We start from the raw sequence: 20937 nt of genomic DNA, 5'->3' as shown, positions 1-20937 counted from the left end.
TTGTAAGTGGCTTTGGATAAAAGCATCTGCTAAATGACTAAAAGTAAATATAATGATAAAAAATAATCATATTGATGTAATGTTAATATTTTCATAAAATCTCAATATAAATGTATTTATTATATTAATTTAAAAAAAGTAAATTAATATGAGAACATAATATTGTGTGTTTTGTGATGAGGATATTGTAGGTGTGTGTGTGTCTGATCAGGATAATCCGGGTAACCCTTTCGTGTCCGCGGATCCTCCAGCGCTTCAGTCTGCGGCAGGGACTTGTTTTTTTCTTGCATTTCTCTGAACAGGACCGAGTCTCCTTTAAATATTGCCCTCCGTTCCTGAACGAGAATCCCGACTGCGAGCGGAGATGATGCTCCCCGCCGACTTTAGCCCGAGATCCGGCGTGGCAGCGGCCGGTGCTGATGAGAGCCGCCGCGGACCCCAGCTCTTCCTCAGCATCAGCAGCATCATCATCGGCGTCTGACGCGGCGCGGCGCGTCCACCATGCTCGTTCTCCGTGTGTGAATCGCAGTGTTTCTGGGCTGAGATGGTTCGGGTCGTCAGTGTTCTGGGTCTGGTGATGTTCAGCGTCGCTTTGCTCATTTTATCATTGATCAGTTACGTGTCCATCAAGAAAGACTTAATCTTCACCTCTCCAAAATACCCCAACGCCGGCGGGCCGCGGATGTACATGTTCCACACGGGCTTTCGGTGAGTGAGTGATTTATCACTTACATGCATTAAATTAATCTCATAAAGGGGGTGTTTATGTCTGGAATTCAAACGGGGGCGTCTATAATGCGCATGTGTGCAGATATAGCCTACATGTAGATTAACAAAGCGTGCTTTAATCACATTTTGGAAAGGCCTCTCTTGTGCATCTGTCATGATGCTCGGCGCGCATGCGCAGTTCGCTCTTGGCTCATGAAGCTGGACTAACCTACATTCTCATATTTCGCAGAGTAGTGGTTTCTGAAGTCAGCTGCTGCATTCATATTCTATATGCGTCGTGCTTTCGATTCTAACAGACTTAAGAATTGAAGCACTTATATCCTTCCTGTTGTGTTCACAAAAATTATGGAAAAAGATTCAGATTATTAAAATGTTCTTCATATTAAGATTTATTATTATTATTTATAAGCAAATACGTCTATGGTTGATTTATTAGATGTACTATTATTTTTTTATAGGCAAATATGTTTATGGTTGATTTATTATAGTTACTGAAAATAAAAATAACAACTTGAAAAAAAATCAAGTAAAATATAATGTTAAATGTATTTTAATTAATCTTGTTGCCAAGGAAACATTTCTCATTTTCATTTAGTTTAATAAAAAATAATAAAATATAAAATAACAAAAGCACAGCAAAATTACTAGAACTTTAACAAATTAAAATGAATATATATATATATATAAACCAATAAAAATCACAATAGTAATATCAATTTTACTATGCTTTTAACACTGGTCTATGGCATTGTTGTGAAAACAGCATTTTGAAATCTTAATTTTTAAGAGTGATAAAAGACTTATATACAGTATATACTGTATCAGAAAAGGAGACACAATATTGTGCATTTGATGGAATTCATTTAAAGGAATAGTTCACACAAAAATGAACATTAGCTGTAAATGTACTCACTCTCAGGCCATCTGAGATTAGGATGAGTTTGGAGAAGTGTGTCACTGCATCACTATCTCAGCAGTGAATGGGTGCCGTCAGAATGAGAGTCCAAACAGCTGATAAAAACATCACAATAATCCACACCACTCCAGTCCATCAGTTAACGTCTTTAGAAGACAAAAGCTGAAACAAATCCATCAGTAAAACATCCATAATAACGCTTCCTCCAGTGAAAAAGTCCATCTCCTGCAAAATCCAGCCACATGTTTGTTTAGAGCTGTTTTGGACTGTTTTATAACCATGATCTGTGCAGATTTCTCTCCTGATTCAGAGCAGATGACTTTATCTCTGGAGAAACTGTGATTGGATTATTTTAGCCAGAAGTGATGGTTTGAAGTTAAAAATGTCTTGATGATGGATTTGTTTCATAAACACACAGCTTTTGGCTTCTCACGACACATTTTGCCAAATATTTGGATGACAAAATGTGTTTGAAATGTAAACAGCTGCACAATTATTGTGGTTATCTCAAATATATGGTAGCATGAAGACTGTAAGGTGTAAGTACGGCGCTGTGTTTTATGTTGTTGTGGGTCTGTGAGACTGAAGGATGGTCTGAGACGGTGCCGCTGTCCTTGGTCCTGATTTACTCCTCTGGCAGTTTCATTTCCAGTTAGCAATCAGACGCTTCTGCTGCAGTCAAGGTTACATAGCAGGAGTCATTTTGATCCCGCACGTCTTGCGGAAGATATGACCATATGTTACTCAGTTTTACTGTGAGTCATTTGAACTTCTGCCAGTGAAGAGAGAGCATACGCCAAGACTAGCAGAACTGCATTGAAATGTGTTGTTCCTGGTCAAAAATGAGCAGCCCTTTAAAAATTCCTTGTAAATCTCTCATTAGACTTTATTGTCACCAAATCTTGGATCTCTTCAATCTGTTTAGCAACTTGTTTTCTTTGATTTAGCACAGGTTTTGCATTTATTTTTGGATCTGAGTGATGGTAGGCCTCATTGATCTGAGCTCATGCGCCTCAGTTTTGAGTCAAAAAGCATTATTAGTAAATCATTTTGGCTCAAAAACTGAGGCGCATGAGCTCAGATCAATGAGGCCTACAATCACTCAGATCCAAAAATAAACGCAAAACCTGAGCACATGAGCTCAGATCAATGAGGCCTCGGTCAGATCCAAAGAGAAATGCAAAACCTGTGCTAAATCAAGTTGATAAACACATTGAATACAATATTTGGTGATAATAAAGCATAATGAGAGATTTACATGCCCATTTTTTTCTTGCAGGATGGTCAGTTTTGAATGGGAGCACCACAAATGTTGAAAGAAATATTTTTAAAAAATATATGTTTTTGGGAAGTTGTTATATCTTGTCTGAGCAAAGTCGGTACATTTTGGTCCGGTGCGATAACGTTAACTAGCATTTTCAGGAAAAAGAAAATCCTCTCTGGGTCGAAATGACCAGAATACAACATGAGCGTAAAGTTCAAATCAAGTAATTCACTGTAAAATCTGTGAAATATACAATAAAAATTGGCATCTGTGGTTGCTACAACTTTACTGTAAAAATATTGTAGCAACATTTGAGGTATTATTGATTTCACAGTATAAATTACAGTATAAAGCACATATTTTATTAACTGATGTACAGTAATGTTCATATACCAATCTACTGAAGTACTAAACAATTTTGTGCATTTATAATAAACTGACAACCAACAAAGAAAGAAAGAAAGCCACGTGAAGTTTGTCACAAATATTTTTTTATAATATTTTAAATATATGTATATTTATCATATATATAAAAAATATATATTTTTAAATCTGCTTCATTTCCATACAGTAGGTAAAATGAACTGAGTGCATAACATTTATTTTTCAATGCTGAATATTAAAGCTAAAATGTGTAATTTTTGTGTAAAATATTGTAATGCCAAACAGAATTCGAACACTTCTGCTATTTTATGCATTAAGTTACTAGCAGTTTCTGAGTGAAATGGTTTCTCCACCAATTCTTTTGAAGCCGGTTTGATGTGTGACAGATGATGGGATATTGTGAGTGACTTGAGTCGTCCTGATCTCTGAGGCTGTAACCCAGACTCCAACAGCTCTGCTAATGAAACTGAACGAGCTTTAACTGACGAGAGTGAGCAAACGAGCAGGCGTGGAGTCTAAAAGCGGCTGTTTAATTAGAGCAGCCATCGACTGCCCCGGGTGCGAGCTGACTGACAGCGGCCTGGATGGCTCTCATTGATCCCAGCCGCGATCGGGCCGTCCTGTGAAGTGGAACAGAAACAGCGTTTCTCATTTCCTCTGTCTCTGCATCTCCTCATCAGATCCCAACTGGCCATGAAGTTCCTGGATCCCGCGTTCACGTCGCTGAATAACGCGCTCAACGAGAACCTGCAGGAGTCCAGCAGCTGGAGGTTCAACCAGAGCGCTTATTTACAGCAGAGGTGAACCTCTCTCACACACACACACAGAGACACACACACGCACACACACACACACACACACATACAGACAAACGCACACACACACGCACACACACAGAGACACACACACGCACACACACACACGCAGACAAACGCACACACACACGCACACACACACACACACATGTTTGTTTTTGTGAAAAGTGGGGACATCCCATAGGCGTAATGGTTTTTATACTGTACAAACTGTATGTGCTATTGCCCTACACCTAAACTTAGCCCTCACAGGAGATTTCTACTTTCACATTTCTAGACACATTTCTACTTTCCCCAAAAAAACCTCACTCTGTATGATTTATAAGCGTTTTGAAAAGTGGGGACATGGGTCAATGTCCTGAAAAGTCACCTTCACCATGTAATACCTGTCATACCTGTGTCATTATACAAATTTATGTCCTCATTTGTCACAAAAACGCGCGCACACACACACACACACACACTCGAGCACACACACACACACACACACACACATTTGTTTCTTGGAATTGTGGGGAATTTCCATTGACTTCTATTACTTTTATACTGACCAAGTAATATTCCCTCTCCCCTAACCCTAAACCTAGCCCTTACAGAAAACCTGTACCTGTACTTGTTACACTTTCAGATAAACATCATTTACTATTTTTAATAGTTTTTTTCCCTCACGGGGTCCCAACAAAAACACACACAGTGAAGAGGATTTTAATATTAAGGAATTCAGAACAATGAACTTGAATCAATGTAGGTGTCATATTTAACTGATTAAATTATTAAATGTATCAAATCAAAAAATTGAAAAAATATTTTTTAAATTGTGTTTAAAAAAAAAATATCAATGCTCATGTGTAGGCAATATTAAATATTAATAAATACTAGTATTTTTAAATAGTAACATTACAGTTGGTGTAATTCATTTTTCTATATGATTCGTTTAATTCGCTGGATGTTGTTGTGTTTGTTTTCCAGTAAAGAGATCGCTCAGTACCTCATAGTAGTTGCTGTCTATGTGTTTGTTTATTTATGCATTTATTTTTAAATGATTAAATGTATCAAATCATTGTACAAAAAAATTGAGTTTGAATTGAGTGAAATTGTGTTTAAAAAGTCAACACTCACATGTGCACGCAATATTAAATATTAATAAACATGGGTATTTTTATTGATTCGGGCCGTTTCATTCGCTGGATGTTGTTTTATCTGTTTTCCAGAAAAGAGATCGCCCAGTACATCGATGTCCCGCACAACTTCACACTGACCAAGAACAGAGTCCGTGTGGGTCAGCTAATGCACTACGACTACTCCAGTCACAAATATGTCTTCTCCATCGGTGAGAACCTCAGGTCTCTGCTGCCGGACTCGTCTCCCGTCCTCAACAAGCGCTTCAACAGCTGCGCAGTGGTGGGCAACAGCGGCATCCTCACCGGCAGCCGCTGCGGCGCACAGATCGACAGCTACGACTTCGTCTTCCGCTGCAACTTCGCACCGACCGAGGTCTTCCGTCGCGACGTGGGCCGCAGGACCAACCTGACCACCTTCAACCCCAGCATCCTGGAGAAATACTACAACAACCTGCTGACCATCCAGGACAGGAACAACTTCTACCTGAGCCTGAAGAAGCTGGATGGAGCCATCCTCTGGATTCCCGCTTTCTTCTTCCACACGTCGGCCACCGTCACGCGAACGCTCGTCGATTTCTTCGTAGAGCACAAGGGCCAGCTGAAGGTGCAGTTAGCCTGGCCGGGAAACATTATGCAGTACGTCAACAGGTGAGATCTGAGAACTAAGCTACTAAAATATAATACTAAAATAAAGGTATAATAAATTTGTGACCCTGGACCACAAAACCAGTCATAAGGGTCAATTTTGTCAAATTGAGATTTATACATCATCTGAAAGATGAATAAATAAGCTTTCCACTGACGTATGGTTTGTTAGGATCAGACGATATTTGTCTGAGATACAACTATTTGAAAATCTGGAATCTGAGGGAGCAAAAAAATCGAAATATTGAGCAAATCTCCTTTAAAGTTGTTCAAATGAAGTTCTTAGCCATGCATATTACTAATTAAAAATTAAGTTTTGTTATATTTACGGTAGGAAATTTACTAAATATATTCATGGAACATGATCTTTACTTAATATCCTAATGATTTTTGGCATAAAAGAAAAATGTATAATTTTGACCCATACAATGTATTGTTGGCTATTCCTACAAATATACCTGTGCTACTCATGACTGCTTTTGTGCTGCAGAGTCACATATAAATAAAGGTTAAACAGTTAATCACGGTTATTTGGCTCAAAAAATATAATCACAATTCGTAATAACATTTTTTTCCATTTTATCACAGTTATTGCTAAATAACCATGTGAAATAGAAAACAGACTTGCGTGTTTTTAGAATTATAGTTTGTAATATTTTAAAACTAAAGACTTTATTAAAAATAAATAAATAACAATTAAAGAAAATAATTTGAAATGAAGGTTTTCTGTATTTATATTTATTTATATTTATTTTTATATTTTTTAACTTTTAAAGGGGTGGTTGATTAACGTTAGTTAGTGTGTAATGTTGCTGTTTGAGCATAAACAATATCTGCAAAGTTACGACGTCTTTTAAAATTATGGCAGTTTAATGCCTACAAAAACAGCTCATAGGGACTACAATGAGTTACTTCCTGGGTTTGTGACATCACAAACCCTTATAAACCCCGCCCCCGGGAACACGCAGTAAAGGGGGCGGGGCCATGTTGCGCCGCTTTAGAGAAGAGGAAGAGAAAACTAGGGGTGCACATAAAAATCTATTCATATATGAATCGTGATTCTGTCTTCTAATGATTCTAATGGATTCACAAGTTTCATCATTGTTCTAAAGCAGCGGTTCTTAATCCTGTTCCTCACGCTCTGCTCTGCATCTCTCTCTCTCCGATTCAGATCATCAGCTCGTCAGCTCCAACAATGAACTGTGTTCCAATTATACACTAATTGTCTAGACAGACAGATAATTTTCACATAGCTATGAGAAGCATTAAACATGGACGCTGTGCTGTAGTAAAGCTTTAATCAGGATGAAATTGTATATTAAAAGCTAACATAAGCAATAGCATTCACAAATAACAGCATATCTAAAAGTCCTGTAAGAGCTGTGTTAGCACATGTTCTGTGCTATCCTCTTCATTAATACTGATGACGCCATTGTTTACAATACAACACCAGAGCACTGAGCTAAGAGGCGTGACGTTTCTGGACGAGCACTAGGTAATTTAGCCAATCACAACACACTGAGCCAGCTAACCAATCAGAGCCCATCACGTATCTCTGAGGGAGGGGCTTCATAAAACCAGGAAATCATCAGAGCGTTCAAAAGAGAAGGTGCAGAATGAAGGTAAATTATGAGAAAAATAATGCTTTTATTTTTTAAACAAAGCATTAACACATGTTAGACTGCACCCCAAAAAACACAATCAAGCCGAGAAAAAACTGTTTAATAAATAAATAAATAAATAAATAATAGAAAATGGTTGTTTTTAAACAGTTTCAGCCTGATATCAACTTTAATCAACTTTATTAATAATCTTTTGACAACTAAAGTTAAATAAATAACAGAAAATTATTACTAAGTGATTAAGGGTTGTTTATTATTATTGAAAACAGATTAAGAGGTTTTTTTAATATATCCTATATAATTTCAGCCTGGTATTAATAATATTTTAAAACTAAAGACTTTGTAAATAAGTAAATAAATAAGTAACAATAATAGAAATAAGAAAAAATAGAAAGCTTTAGTTTTATTTTAAAGAATTTAAACACTTTTAAAAATTCTTACTAATTACTAACTAATCTTAATAATTAATTTATTAACTTTTATTTAATATTTTCTAAATATTTTGACATTTGATTTAAATAGACAAAATATTTTTAATATTACTAAAAGTTTTTAAACTTTATTAATAATATTTTAAAATTAAAATTAAATAAGTAAATAAATAAATACATTTTAAATTATTTTTTTTTTTTAAGAATTTTAAAAATCTCAAATAAATAAATATCAGCATTAGAAAGTTATTACAAACTGATTAAAAGTTGTTTTTTTTTTTTACTCACAAATAAGTAAATAAATAAATAATGTTATTGCAAAATCATTACAAGCTCAGAATGGTTAAATATCCGTGTTCAGAATGATTTTAATTGAGAAACTGAAAGCATGATCATCATAGAAGAGGTGTATGAATTAAAATCTTTAATGTTACGGAGTAAATGGACCTATAAACACAAATGCACACACATTGTCCCAGTAGTTGTGTTCAGTGTCTCTGTGACTGTATTAGAGATGCTGGCTGAACTAACCTTGCTCTGAGCGAAACCTCTGAACACACACACACACACACACAGGAGCCGCTGACCTTCATGGGTGTGTTGTCACTGTTTTCCTGCAGACACACGTGCCACTTTGGGTGAAACACATTAGTTTTGTTTCCCGGGGGTTTCTGGGTAAACGCTGTTCAGAGTGCACTGGTCCACTGATATCAACTCTATATGAAGATATTTGACTTAATTTACGCTGAAGTTCTGTGCTGGAAGAGCTTGGGTTTTGCTAGTAAAGCGATGGTGGATTTGAGCCAAAGTGCAGAATGTACTGAGATTTGAACTGAGAATGCACTTTTTGCAATTTGATGTTATTCCAGAATTATTGATTTTTATTCTGATTTACAAAAAAAAATAAAAAATAAATATATATATATATATAGACAGACAGTTAGATTATAAAGGGTTTATAAAAATTAAAGACTGCCAGCTAATACACACTGATTTTGTTCATCCTATTTCCAGTTTGCAACATTTCAAAATATCCAAAGACAGTTTTATTTAGAAATGCCTATATATACTGTATATGTCTAAATGTGACCCTGGAGCACAAAAGCAGTCATAAGTTGCACGGGTATATTTGTAGCAATAGCCAGCAATACACTATCCATTTTTATTTTATGCCAAAAATCATTAGGATATTAAGTAAAGATCATGTTCCATGAAGATATTTTGTAAATGTCCTACTGTAAATATATCAAAACTTCATTTTTGATTAGTAATATGCATGGCTAAGAACTTCATTTGAACAACTTTAAAGGAGATTTTCTCAATATTTAGATTTTTTTTGCTCCCTCAGATTCCAGATTTTCAAATAGTTGTATCTCAGCCAAATATTGTCCTATCATAACAAACCATACATCAATGGAAATCTTATTTATTTATTATTTATTATAAATCTCAATTTCAAAAAATTGTCTCTTACGACTGGTTTTGTGGTCCTGGGTCACAAATGACATGAACAGAAGTGTCCGCTCTTGCTGTCTGCAGGTATTGGAAAACGAAGCAGCTTTCCCCAAAGCGTCTGAGCACAGGGATCCTGATGTTCACGCTGGCCTCGTCTCTGTGTGAACAGGTGCACCTGTACGGATTCTGGCCCTTCGGCTGGGACCCCAACACAGGCAAAGAGCTGCCCTACCATTACTACGACAAGAAGGGCACCAAGTTCACCACCAAGTGGCAGGAGTCGCACCAGCTGCCCACCGAGTTCAAACTGCTCTTCAAGATGCATGCAGACGGCGTCCTCAAACTCGGCCTCTCCCACTGCGCCTGAGCTCAGAGGTCAGGGTCAGAGGTCAGAGGTCAGCGGTCAGGATGCTGGGTCGTTCGGTCTCGCTAATGGACGCTTGTCGTGATTGCTCTGGATTTTATTCCTGAAACTATCCACAAAGAGCTCAGCAGTGTTATTGATAACTAATGATATCAGTGTTAGAATTGGCGCCATCAGTGATAGAAAAGAAGGCTGGTGACACTTTACAATAAGGTGACATTAGTTAATGCATTAATACTTTAATACTTAGCTAATACTTTTGCTGCAGTATTTATTAAGATTTAGCTCACTCGTATGGCAAAATTATAAAATATTTTAAATATATTTTAAAAATACAAAAATTACCAAAAAAAATATCATTTCAAAATCTTTGTTTGTATATATATTTTCTTCCGATATATTTTCTGGCCATTTTGTCCATAACTTTGTCTTTGTTATTGTTATTTATTAAAAATACAACTGCTTATTGATAAGTCATGTTAGCTCACCCATACAAATAATTAAATTAAATTAAATTAAATTAAATTAAATTAAATTAAATTAAATTAAATTAAATTTAATATTTTTTACAGTGTACCAAAAATGGCCCTAAAATTATAATAATTTCTAAATATATTTGGGTAAATATAATTTCAACCAATATATTTTTAGCCATTTTTTTAATATAATTTTTATTATTGTTAGTTGATAAAAATACAGTTGTTCGTTGTTAATATGTTAGCTTACCCATACAGCAAATAAATAAATAAATTAAATAAAAAATATTTTAAAATATACAAAAAGGCCAAAATAATAATAATTTTAAAATATATTTATATAAATATATTTTCCACCAATATATTTATTGGCCATTATTCGAAAATATATTTAAAAAATATAAATGTATTTTTTAAAACAATTTTAAAAAGTGTTGCCCTCCATATATTTCAATCCACTAATGTTACATTTGAAGAAAATCTAAACGTTGCCTCAATTTTTGCATGTAGCAAAAGGAAATATATTTGAAAATGTATTTTATTGCACCTAAAATACATTTTTAAATATATTTTGGTATATGAAGGTTGAAAATAAATAATATTTCAATTTCAAAAATATATTTAATTGCGCTTCAGTCTTTAATACATATATTTAGCCAGTTGTTTTGTTTTGTTTTGTTTTTTGCTGCATGGGCATATCTGTTATTATTATTATTATTATTATTATTATTATTATTATTACTATTAATAATTAGATTTTTTTCATCAAATGCTTTAGACGTTTTTTCATTGTTAATTCATTTAACTAATAGAATTAACTAATGTTAACTAATGGAATCTTATTGTAAAGTTGTATTTGCTCAAAGCTTTTATCAGTTCATTTGATCAAATGGACTATAAAACAGCGTCATAATGCGATATAATAACCAGAATATAATGCAAATATAAATCACATCAAAGAAATGCTTTAATTAAGGTTACTTTTGAGTAATTATCTACAGACCAGATGGACTCGAGTAAGTAACCACATAGCAACCAACGACGACACCCTAGCAACCGCTTAGAAACACCCTGCCAACAACCCACAACACAATCAAACACCATGCACATTTTCTTCAGAAAGTCTAGTTTTGTAAATATTCAGAGAAGGGCAAGGATGACGCTTATATTCTGCATGGGTTATGTTGTTGAATTATTAGATAGACACAGTTAAGTCTAATCAAAGCGTTTAATTGGACACAGCCTGTGTCAATCAATCAGATTGCACCAGTGTGAAGCCACTGGGCGGGGCTTCCTCATGGAGAGGCTGTGATTGGCTCAGTGTGAAGCCACTGGGCGGGGCTTCCTCAAGGAGAGGCTGTGATTGGCTCGTGAGAGCTGCAGAAATATCAATGTTTACTTTACATATAATATTGTTTATGATTATGAATGATGTCAGTTTATGTCTTTATGAATGTTTAATATTTCTGTGTGTGCTGAAAACCAGGTGTCATGTCGTCTTTAACATTTATTCCTCTCTTTTTAATATACAGAATTTTGTTTTATAGATGATAATATAAAAGCATATGTATTGCTAAAGATTATGCTAGAGTTGTTTGTTTCTGGCTTTTCTGAACCCATACGGCAAAAAATATTTTTTATATATATATTTAAATATATTTCAAAATATGTAAAAAAAAAAAAAAGGCCAAAAAATATATTTGTTCAAATATGTTTAAAAATATATTTACCTAAATATATTTTCTACCAATATATTTTTTGCCCCTTTTTTGTATATATTTTAAAGTATAAATATAATTTTAAAGCATTTTAAAAATATATTTTGCTCTCCATACATTTCAATCCAAGAAAACACATCACATATGTCACATTTAACGAAAAACATATAACGCATATGAACATATGATACATTTAAATAATAATACAAATAAAACCTAAATGTAGGTTACTAGAAATTTATTTTCCTGCCACTGAAATACATTCTGAAATATTTTGGGATATGAAAGTTGAAAGTAAATATATTTAACATTTTTAAAATATATTTCATTGAGCTTCACTGTTTACAGCATATATTTAGCATATATTTAAAATATATTTTAGCCAGAAAAAATATATTTTTTGCCGTATAGGTAAGAATGAACCAAATGCAGTGATCAGTTTTCATATGAAACTTCATTTAAGGAAATGCAGCAGATGTATTTTCATAATCGATATATGTATATGTGTTTAATGTTTTATAGTTTTCCAGCGTACATTCTTCACTATATTAGCTGAACGTGTGGTTATTTAGTCTGACAGTGATTTGCTAAAATGGTTTCCACATGCAAATTTGTTTTTGCATGACCAAGTGATTGGCTGAGATGATAAACAAGTGATGTGATTGGCTGAGATGATTAACAAGCGATGTGATTGGCTGAGATGATTAACAAGCGATGTGATTGGCTGAGATGATTAACAAGCGATGTGATTGGCTGATACAGTTCTGGCCTGATCATATTACTGAGGATCTAATTGCAAGTTTCTCTAAACCCTTGTGTCAGTTTGATTACCCTCATTTGTCTGTTTATCACTGACAGTAATGTTATTAAGTCATTTTATTTTCAATGTATGATGCATATACTGTATAAACATCTAAAATCGTCATGTTTTTGCGAAAAAAACAACTGAATGTTAAAAGCCTTTAACACCCAGAAACAGTTTGACCAACATAATGACATTTACCAAAGAGCTTCACACGCAGAAGTCTGTCAGGAGACGTCTGAACGTCTCGTGGGATCAGGATTTCTTTTTCTGATGCAAGGAGTTTTGGTTTTGTTTGTAAAATTGTTTTAAAAGTATGCAGAACACTATAAAAGTGTTCACATCTAAACTTAATTGTGATATTATTGCTCACACTAATATTATCGCTCCAGATTTTGTTGCTACAATGTAATGTTTTGATATTCCGGGTTAAATATTATATATATATATATATATTAGTGCTGGTGCTAATCGCATCCAAAATAAAAGTTTTTGTTCACATAATATATGTGTGTGTATTGTGTATATTTATTATGTATATATAAATACACACACATGCATGTATATATTTAAGAAAAATATGTTATGTTTATATATTAAATATTTGTAAATAATAAAAATCATGTCAATATAAATATATGCATGTTAATATTTTCAAAATATATACTGTACGTGTGTGTCTTTATATATATATATATACACAATAAATATACACAGTATAACACATATATATACAAAAACTTTTATTTTAGATGCGCTTAATCATTGCCCAGCACTAATATATATATATTAAAAGTAAAAGTAAAGTAAAGTAAGTAATATATATATATATATATATATATATATATATATATATATACTGCATATATACATATATATATATATATATATATATATATATATATATATAAATATATATGTGTGTGTGTGTGTGTGTCCGTGTATATACACACACACACACACACACACACACATATAGCCTATATATATATACTTGATACTTTTAAAATACTTTTATTCATCAAGGATGCATTAAATTGATCAAAAGTGACAGTAAAGACATTAATAATGTTACAAAAGATTCTGGAAAAAAACAATCCTGTATCACAGTTTCCACAAAAATACGAAGCAGCATAACTGTTTTCAACATTGATAATAATCACTGAAGACTGGAGTAATGATGCTAAAAATACAGCTTTGTTCACAGAAATAAATTACAGTTTAACAGATATTCACATAGAAAACAGCTATTTTAAATTAGAAAAATATTTCACTATTTTACAGTATTTGCTGTATTTTTGATCAAATAAATGCAGCCCATGAGAAGTAACTGTATAAAAACAACCTCCTGTATAGACATGTTCTGCAGTTTATTTATTTTTTCATTGATGTGTTTGTGTCGATGTTTAGTTTTAGAGACTTCAGCTAATGGCAGTCTTTTCTTCACTCTTTCATTCTTTACCGTACAGACATCATCTGTATATTGAGCTCTTCAGATTGAACCCAGCTCTCCCAGAGTCTGCTTCTGGGCTCTTTTTGAATGTCGAATGCAGTTCTTTTGATAACACCGACTTCTTTTGATTGTATCTGTCTTTGTTTCCATCTTCTGAATGTGTTTCGATTGTAAGACGAGGCGCTTCTGCCGTTCTACTTCATTTCAGTGAATTTTAAGCGAAACTAATTAAGAGTAGAGAAGCGAACACTGAGTGTGTGAATGCTATTTTCTTCTTCTTTTACTGTGTGATTATAAACAGAGATGTTTCCATGATGGTGATGGTTTCAGAGCGAACAAATAAACTTCCGTTTCAGACATCAAACATGTGCCAGTTATTATATTTTTACAAATTACATTTTTTGAACATTATGATTTATTCAGTCTGTTTTCAGTTTGCTGTCCAGCGCTTAAAACTGATTTATCTGCGGATGCTGCGATTGACAGTCTAATGGCCGGCAGAAATATTCCTTAAGCAGTCATTTTAGCCGTGTTTTGTTTACAGTTATCATAAATCAGGTTATATGGTGATATCTGTGACATACTTCACCATTAAAGAACGTCACGTGACGATGTTTAAGTAGAAACATCCTTCTGAACATGATTTAAAACACAAACGTCAATCAAGAAGAACAACACGAGTGATATGTTATTGATAATCCATGTGCGGAGGAAGAGAAAACATTGATCACCATTAGAGAAAAAAACTATTCTAATGTCATAATGACATATCCCATCATGCACTTCATGCTTACATAAAACTGCTTTACCATTCAAATACAGCAACACAACGGACAAAAAACAAGCAGCTTATACACAAAACAAACATATTCACTAGTTTTCTCTGTCTAAACATATACACACATTGTTTTTATGTTAAATATAAATACACACATGTATATAACACACATGTACACACAGAGCGCTTGGCTTGCATGTCTTCTTTGACCTTTGTTCCTAAAAAGAGAGGTCAAAGTTCAAACAGAATGATGTAACAGCCCATTGGCTTTGTCTCTTTAGATCAGCGGTGTCCACACTTTTTAGTACAAAGGTCCAAAAATCACGTTTGATTCAGGGCCGTGGGCCAATATTAAACTATATTGTATTCAAATGCATTACATTTTTTAAAACTTAAATAATTCAAAAAAAAAAAAAAAAAAAAAATTATATTTTTTAATCAAATTTACTTATATTTTTTACATTTTAATGGTGAAAAAAATATATATATATCATCATTTTTATTTTTATTTTTTACAGATATGTTTAGGTTATTGACTGTCTTTGTTGTTTTTTGATTGACATTTTCTGATGTTACTGATAAAAAAAAAATACATTTGTGTTTCTAGCTATAAATAGAGTAAAATTTACTTTGTGGTATCATCTAAATTTCCAAGTCAAAAAAGTATTTGATATGACTGTATTTGGTTTCTCTGCTGAAAGTAATTTTTAATGCAAGATGGGAAAAAATGTTAACTAATAGACATCACCATACTTCCTCAAGATTCGAGATTTTTAAGATTTTTATTTGTCACATGCACAATTATACAGGGTATAACCAGCAGTGAAATGTAGTTAATGTAGTTCCTCAGTTAATTGATTGCATTAAGAATAGCAAATATGTTTTGTATTGGAATTTTTCTGAAATGTTATGTTTAAGCATGCAAATGAGCCACTGTCTATTTAAACATGCACTAATTTGGCCAATTTCCCAGAACAGAAATCTAAACATTGAATAAAGCCAGGTTCATTTGATTTTGTTTTCATATCAGAGTTAAAGGTTTTTCTGGAGCGGATTTTGGAGTTCTCTTTTTATCACTCCATAAATCAGAAAATTTTTCACATTTTCACCATGTTTTCAGGATTAAAATGTTATATAAATCAGTGTAAATGAATATCATACAGAATATAGATAGGAATAAAACTGCTGAAGTGGAGAAAAAACTGAAAGAAATGTGTTGAAATTGAAATCTACAAATGCAAATAGATAAAAGCACAATAAAACAACCCTTTAAATGTGTATTTTGGATGTTTTCTTTCCACTAGTCTGAAAAAAACAGGATTATGAAAAGCTCAACAGCCCAAAATCTTTTCCAGTGCATGGAAAAACAATGGTTTGTATGTCTTGCCTTAAGAATCAGATCAGAAGCAGTTCTTTCAGATCAGAAACTGCAGTGACTTTTCTACAGTGTTGACAGCATTCATCAGTCTTTTCTCTTCTGACAGACGTCCTCTTACAGTGCAGCTTCTTTGTCTAAGTCTTGTGTTAAAGTGGAGGCTTTGTTTAGTATAATTTCATTTGTGCGCTGCACATTTCTGCCGTTTTGTGTTTCTTGTGTTGGTGATTCATAGAAAATCAATTTGGGGAGGAAAAAGGAAAAGCAGCACGTTTGCTTTCCTTTCTCTGCTTCTGAAGATTTTGCACATTTTCTTCTTTTATGATTCATGATGTTTTTAAACTTAAAACCAAAGCCTGCAAATTAATGGTGCTACAATAATATTTATAATAATGTCAAACATGGGCCTATTGGCTTTTGCTGTAAGATATGTGCAATGGAAAGGATTTTATATAACACATCTATTAGTCTTTTACTGTAAGTGAAATAATCGTAATAATGAGAGTCGTCTGCTGGTTGCATGGAACTAAAACAGATGTTTAGTAAGGCTCTGGGATTATTCAGTACATGAATATGGTTTGGTTTGTCATCTCAGACAGGCTGATGTTCATCAGCAGTGACATAAACATGATTGTACAGAACACTGTTTCTGTGGTTCTGAGCAAAAGATAGAAATGCAAACCAGCTTCAGATAATCAATACACACTCACACACACTCACTCACACACACACACACACACTCTCACTCACACACACACACACACACACAAACACACACAGGCCTGCTGAGAGAGCAGGGAAAAGTGCTCATTTCTCCTGCAGAGTGTCAGAAAAGCACAAGAATAGGACAGACGTGTGTGTGGTCATTACAATAGTAACTGTTTTATAATAGTGTTTATCCTGGAATGTTTTCATTTGAATCTCAGTAAAACAGCATGATTTGTTCCATAATTTCAAGCATTTTAGATGAATAAACTGTTTAACTACAATTTAAATTAGTATGCATTTTTGTCACACACACACACACACACACAACAAAAAATGCATAATTTAAATTGAACTACAATTATTTTTTGTTATATATATATATATATATATATATATATATATATATATATATATAGTTTACACACACACACTGGAATATGTTATTTTTTTTATTTTTTCATTATTTTTATTTAGTCCATTTTTAATTATTGGTTATGTTTTACATTTATGTTTTAATATATGTCTTTTTATTTAAAGTCTTATTTTTATTTATTTTTTATTTTTGTAGCGAGTTGAATTACAATCATTTAAAATGTCAAAATAATTAAAATTGTTCCAAACGTAAGTTTTTAACTATTTTTTTTTGTATATGCATTGTTGTCATATATTTATTAAATTAAATTTTGACAAATTTAATTTGAAAAATGTATATATATATTATGTATATATATATATTAGTCCATTTTGGATTATTGGTTATATGTTCAATTTTATATATTAATATCCCCCCCCCCCTATATGACTTTTTAGTTACAGCAAGGCTTTATAATGTGGTCTTATTACTATTTTATTTAATAAATTTAAATGATGAAAACCATAGAAAATGTCCAAATTCAACAAAGTATTTTTATAGAAATATCTCAAATATTTTAGATTACTGTATAGTTTATACGTGCATTAGTTCATTTACACACAGATTTCTGTTATATTCCATTTATTTGGTGTTATGTATATAAGAGGAGGGTTTCAGAGTGAGGTATCAGTGGCGTCGTCCACGCGTGTTTGCTCGTCTCCTTCATGGACACAATGAGGTGAACGTGTCAAGGGTTAAAGGTCATGGTGCCTGAAACACAGCAAGCAAAATACAGCCTTTCAGCAACAGAGAAGGAGACACGATGAAGATATCATGGAGGAATATACAGAGACCATACTGAAGCATTCTTCTAGAGAAGACACGATCATTAAAGCACTTCCATGTTAAACTGCTCACACATGCAAAACAAGAGCAGTTATTAATTAACCCTGAACACTCAAAATAATCAATAAGATCATCAGAGACACTCAACAAACCCTCTCTGCACCAGCACACACACTTTCACACAGACCTCAGTTTAACAGGGACCATACATTTTTGTTTTGGGATAAAGATATATATATATTTATTTAGTCCATTTTGGATTTTTGTTTGTCATTTAAATAACTGTAGTTTAATTTTTTAATTTTAGCCCCCTTTCTTTTTCCTTGCATTGTTTGACATCCTTGTTCCAGTGATCAGGTTATTCTGAGAGGTCAGATGTCAGGGGTCACCTGATCTCCTGTGACCTTTCAAATCTGTGTCCTTAAAATCCCTCAAAAATATCAATATAAAATGCGTTTCACAGAGCATTAAACCTGAAATCTTCCTTCCCAAAGAATGACCATAAATATTTTGTCGCAAAGAGAGGTCAATATTCGAACAACAAAATTAAGTGAACAACTTTATTTAATCACGTGATAAAAAAGGCTACTCGTGTCTTGTGTTCGTCAGGAGGAATAAAACCACGGACAACAGGTAATGTTATGTCAGATATTAACATCGTGTTGTGTTTCTAAATCCTTTATAAACTTACATTAAGTCTTCAAAATAATATACATGTAAATTAGGCCTGTTTAATGAGTGTTTATTTTGAGATTGCTCATCAAAACAAACCCTGACCTTTTGTAGCCTATATGCTACAGAATTTTAAGTCATTTAGAATTCAAATATAAATAATTAATAGGGAATAAATAATCATCCTGTATGCAAGTTTTAGAATTATGCATTACTAATTTTAGTCTGAGTTTTCACGTAAAAAACGCGACAATTGTATGAATTAATGCCGCATTCTGAACACAAATCTCTCACTAATGTATTACATTATTCAACACATTATTGTCATGTGAGATATGAGTCGTACAGACAGGTTTACAGGCCTGTGAAACTTAATTAGAGAATTAAAAAAATAATCTCTGAGCACCTGTTAAAGCATTTCATGCACGACAAGATCCGAACAACAGACTCAAACCAAGTGTGTGTGTGTGTGTGTGAGAGAGAAAGTCTTGAGACGTGTAAACTCACCACAGGCTTTCAAATCTCTTGTTTTAACTTTTAAAAAGTGATTTTGTTTAGTTTTGTCGTATATACAGACTTCCAGGCCCCTTGAGGTACAGCACGTTTATTTCAGTTCGTCGCATTAAATGCATCTTCATTTCAAGTCAAATATAATAATAAATAAATAATGCATAATATTAATAATATAACTAGCTACAATAAAAATAAACTATAAAACAATAGTAGCCTAATACGCCTGATAGGCTAGTTATTGTTTTTCTTGACATCAGAATTATATTGATATTTTATGTAAATAAAATTCACAGAATGAGAATATTTGCAGCCAACAAAATGACATTAATGCCATGACATGCCTCTCGTTTCTTAACGCTGTATATTCAAATTAAATTACATTTTAAATATGCAAAAATCACTGAGAATATCAGAAACCAAACCTCATCTTTGTAAAAGTTAAAAGTGTTTTGTAAGAGCAGGTTAACGTGTTATGTTCGCCGAGCCCGAAGACTGTATTGTCATATTTACAGCTGCGGCGCAATACAAATATTAGCCAAAACACTGGCTGAATTTTCCCGTTCGTCTCGACACTAATTCAGACGGATCTCCTGGACGTTTCTCTGTAATGTGATGTGCACCGTGCAGGTTCGGATAAAAGCGCATTTACGAGCAAAAGAAGCGCATTTCAGCCGCGTTTAATGCTGGAGGAAGGTCAGAGACTTACCGAGAGCCGCTGGATCCCTGAACGCGCCCCGAACAGATGCAGCGCAGGACGGGAACGGAGCGGCAGCATCATGGGGTCCAGGGCGCATTGATTCTGATCAATAGTGCTGCATTTACACAGCAGATGGCCAGAGAGAGACAGAAATGAGGGGAAAAAATCACTGTCCCAATCGAAGCTTCTTCAGCTTTTAGCTTGAAAGAAGAAATTATGCATCATAATAACAAACTGAAGTGTGTTTCATTTACACACAATCCATTCAGATGAAACAAAATGAGTTAATCTCATCACATCTGAATCTTTGCAGTGAAACTAATGCGTTGTCTACATTTATTGTTTGTTTGTTTTTGTTTTATTTGAAATACATAGGCTACATTAATCAGAGTATTTATCGGTTTGATATTGCAATCAGCAATCAGATGCATACAAAAAATCTCACAGAAAACAAGAATTGTTTTGCATTTTAAAAAACTAAACTAAATGGATTTAAATAGTGTCAAATCTTTATGAATCCCCCGGTAAACATGCAAGGCTTAAGACTAGACTAAAATATAAGTCTGAGCTGTTTCAACTGAAAGAAACTTGCACTTAATATCTTAAAATATATCAAGGCCTTTGTTTTGTCTCAAGATGCACACTAATGTTTTTTGATTTTTTTTCTAAGGCATGTTTTATATATATATAAAAAAAATACTTAAATGTCCTAATTGAACTATGGCCTAATCCTGGCTTAGTCTAAGCCCTGTCTGTGAACAGGTGTAGGCTATGTTGATTTCTAAAATTATATTTGTCTTA

The 20937-nt window shown here is 33.4% G+C and overlaps 2 protein-coding genes across 2 annotated transcripts in view; one reads left to right on the top strand and one right to left on the bottom strand.

The window, feature by feature from the left end:
• Positions 1-20937, bottom strand: part of LOC306861931 (uncharacterized protein) — a 1169885-nt gene that overhangs the window by 589933 nt on the left and 559015 nt on the right. The window lies entirely within an intron of this gene.
• Positions 545-9749, top strand: LOC306862437 (alpha-N-acetylneuraminate alpha-2,8-sialyltransferase ST8SIA3-like; the record flags this gene model as incomplete). The annotated part of the gene is made up of 4 exons (XM_079405244.1): positions 545-708; positions 3974-4093; positions 5320-5877; positions 9467-9749. The coding sequence occupies 4 exons, from the start codon at positions 545-547 to the stop codon at positions 9747-9749; spliced, it is 1125 nt and encodes a 374-aa protein (XP_079261370.1).

This window comes from Barbus barbus (genome assembly GCF_936440315.1).
Source record: "Barbus barbus genome assembly, chromosome: 43".
NCBI classification, from domain to species: domain Eukaryota; kingdom Metazoa; phylum Chordata; class Actinopteri; order Cypriniformes; family Cyprinidae; genus Barbus; species Barbus barbus.
The sequence above is the reverse complement of the archived record's forward strand: the minus strand, read 5'-3'. Positions and strand labels throughout refer to the sequence as shown.